Here is a 2,418-nt window from a genome sequence, read left to right as displayed (position 1 = left end):
GGCACCCCACCACGACTAAGACGTCGAAGGAGGAAACCACACCTGCCATCCACGAACCACGAAGCCAGCACACGTTTCGTCTTTCAGATGTCGTCGATGCAGACCACAATCTGCATCCGCTCCTGGACTACCTCCCAAGCTCCGCGCCGACGCTGGAGCAAACGTCGTCGCAATGGCGGAGCCCGAGGACATAGGTCCACCACGAGGATGCCGCCGCCGCCACGCCATCCTTGCTTGAACACACTGATTTTCAAATCCATCCCCAATCATAGGACCGATGACCTCGTCAGGGAAGGATCCGAAGAATCTTTATTCAGCGCCGTCTTTGTCGCAGCCGAAGCCAAGACGATGAACAGCCTAAACACCTAGACTACAAGGGAATAAAAACAATCTCCTGGCGGCGGCTAGGGTTCCAGCCAGGACCAGAAAAACGATCTAACACGTAGAAAGCGTGTAGAGATGGAAACAAGACAAGAGAACACGTAGAAATACCGCGTGTGGAAGTACGCAGCCCGTGGATACACTGTATCATAATTGGTCAAACAAGGATAGCTTCTACAAGGATTTTTCCAAGAGTCGTTGCATTATCTTCCAGCCAGCCGTTCAATATCGGCGGCGTCTTCTGGCCCGTGTGACCATTTATTCTACGTCAACTGAATGGCATTGAGTATTGGATGCGGATGGAGCTCTCAAGAAGATATGGATCCAGTGCTAGCTGGCCTCCTACTAGTACGTATACTTGTTACGCCGACGTCGCACGGCATATCTACAATTGGGCAATGTGGCCATCTAGTAGATATCTACAAGAGCATGCATGCATGTGGCTGACGATTGTGATATTTTATCCCTTGTTTACTGAAATTTGATGTATATTCGGTTGGACTTGGAAAATATAGTAAATAGCCCTCTCAAATCTTTTTAGCAATTTCCTTGTCGAATACATCCATTTCCCGCTTACATGTGATTGTACATATGAACGTATGCATCCAATCACGCTTATTTTTATATAAGATCAGATAGACTCCTTCTTGTCTGTGTGCTCGATCGAGACCGCTTCAATGGCTGCCTAGTTTTAGCTCGATCATGGGCAGAAGATGACCTGGTAGTTGGTGCCGCCGGGGCAGGTGTAGGTGCTGGTGGCGTCGTCCTTGGGGTAGCTGTAGGCGTCGGAGCACTGGCCCTTGAAGAACCTCGAGTAGTCGGTCGGCCCGCAGTTGTTGGCCGCCGACCCGGTGCAGCAGTACCGGTCCTCCTTGAACACCGTGCACGCGTTGTTGCACCCTCCGGCGGCCCGCAGCTCGTTGGGGCAGTGCGGCGTGATCACCCTGGGGCACTGAGGCCCGCCCTTGGGGCACCCGGGGGAGCCGGGGGCCGGCAGGAACGACATGGGCACGTTGTACCCGTCGATGAGGGAGATGTCGAAGAAGTCGAGGTTCATGTACTTGTTGAGCCCGAACTCGGCCAGCGTGTTGGGCGCCTGCCCGTACTGCGTGCACTGCAGCTTGCCGCCGCAGTCGCCCGTCTGGCACCGCCCGTTGCCGGCGCCGTCGAAGCTGCACCCCGTGCGCGCCCACACCCGCCCGCCCGTCGTGCCGGCCGGCACGTTGATGCTCCACGTCTGCCCCGCGTCCAGCTGCCTGCCCCCGCCGGCCGGCACCGCCGCCGCCCACACCGTGTACTGGCACTTGTTGATGACGGTGAAGGTCGCCGCGTCGGTCGCAGCAGCGACGAGGATGAGGATGAGGACAGGGAGGAGGACGGAAGAAGAGGGGAGGGACGCCATCGTGTTCTCTCCTCTCCCCTTAGTAGAGCTTAAGTGTTGTTGTGGTGAGGAAGAATGGTGTTCGATTGGGTCGAAATTTATAGTGTCAGAAAGAGTTGAATTCAACTTTTGCAGCTTCTCGACGTGGCTGCTTTGGCAGCTAACGAGCAAGCGGTTAGGCCACAGGACACCAGTGATGTCGCCGCTGAGACTCAGGCCACCACCGGACTACGCATGCTTGGTGAATTTTGGGGAAGTACAGCACGACCGATGGAGACATAGTTTGTTTACAAGTGGGTTATTCTTTGTGTGTGTGGAATTCTTTCCCGTCACATGGAATTCCCTCTGACTCAAAGTTGATGTGCCGATTTTTCTTTTTTGAGAAACATAGTATAGACGCACGCGTCCACACACACATCCTACCTCTGTGTGAACCTTTCAGAAGTTAAGCCGACAAATTTTGAGATTGAAGAAGTCGCCACAGACGTTTCAGAGTCGACAGGCACACCATGCCGCTAAACAAATATTGCTGGAAAAATTGGAATAAATTCAGAAAATTGCGACCACCGGTGTCAAATTTAGGACTTGAACTAGAATGGGCAAATTCAACCATAAGGAACCTAGCCATCTAAGTTATGCCCAGTTCGTTGATGTAC

General features: G+C 53.4%; 1 protein-coding gene across 1 annotated transcript; it reads right to left on the bottom strand.

Moving 5' to 3' along the window:
- Positions 1 to 891: 891 nt before the first annotated feature.
- Positions 892 to 1,851, bottom strand: LOC109749088 (alpha-amylase/trypsin inhibitor). The gene has a single exon (XM_020308082.3). The coding sequence runs from the start codon at positions 1,781 to 1,783 to the stop codon at positions 1,082 to 1,084; it is 702 nt and encodes a 233-aa protein (XP_020163671.1). The 5' UTR covers positions 1,784 to 1,851; the 3' UTR covers positions 892 to 1,081.
- Positions 1,852 to 2,418: the final 567 nt, after the last annotated feature.

Source organism: Aegilops tauschii, chromosome 4 (genome assembly GCF_002575655.3).
Source record: "Aegilops tauschii subsp. strangulata cultivar AL8/78 chromosome 4, Aet v6.0, whole genome shotgun sequence".
Taxonomy (NCBI): domain Eukaryota; kingdom Viridiplantae; phylum Streptophyta; class Magnoliopsida; order Poales; family Poaceae; genus Aegilops; species Aegilops tauschii.
This window is presented reverse-complemented; position numbering and strand designations above follow the sequence as displayed.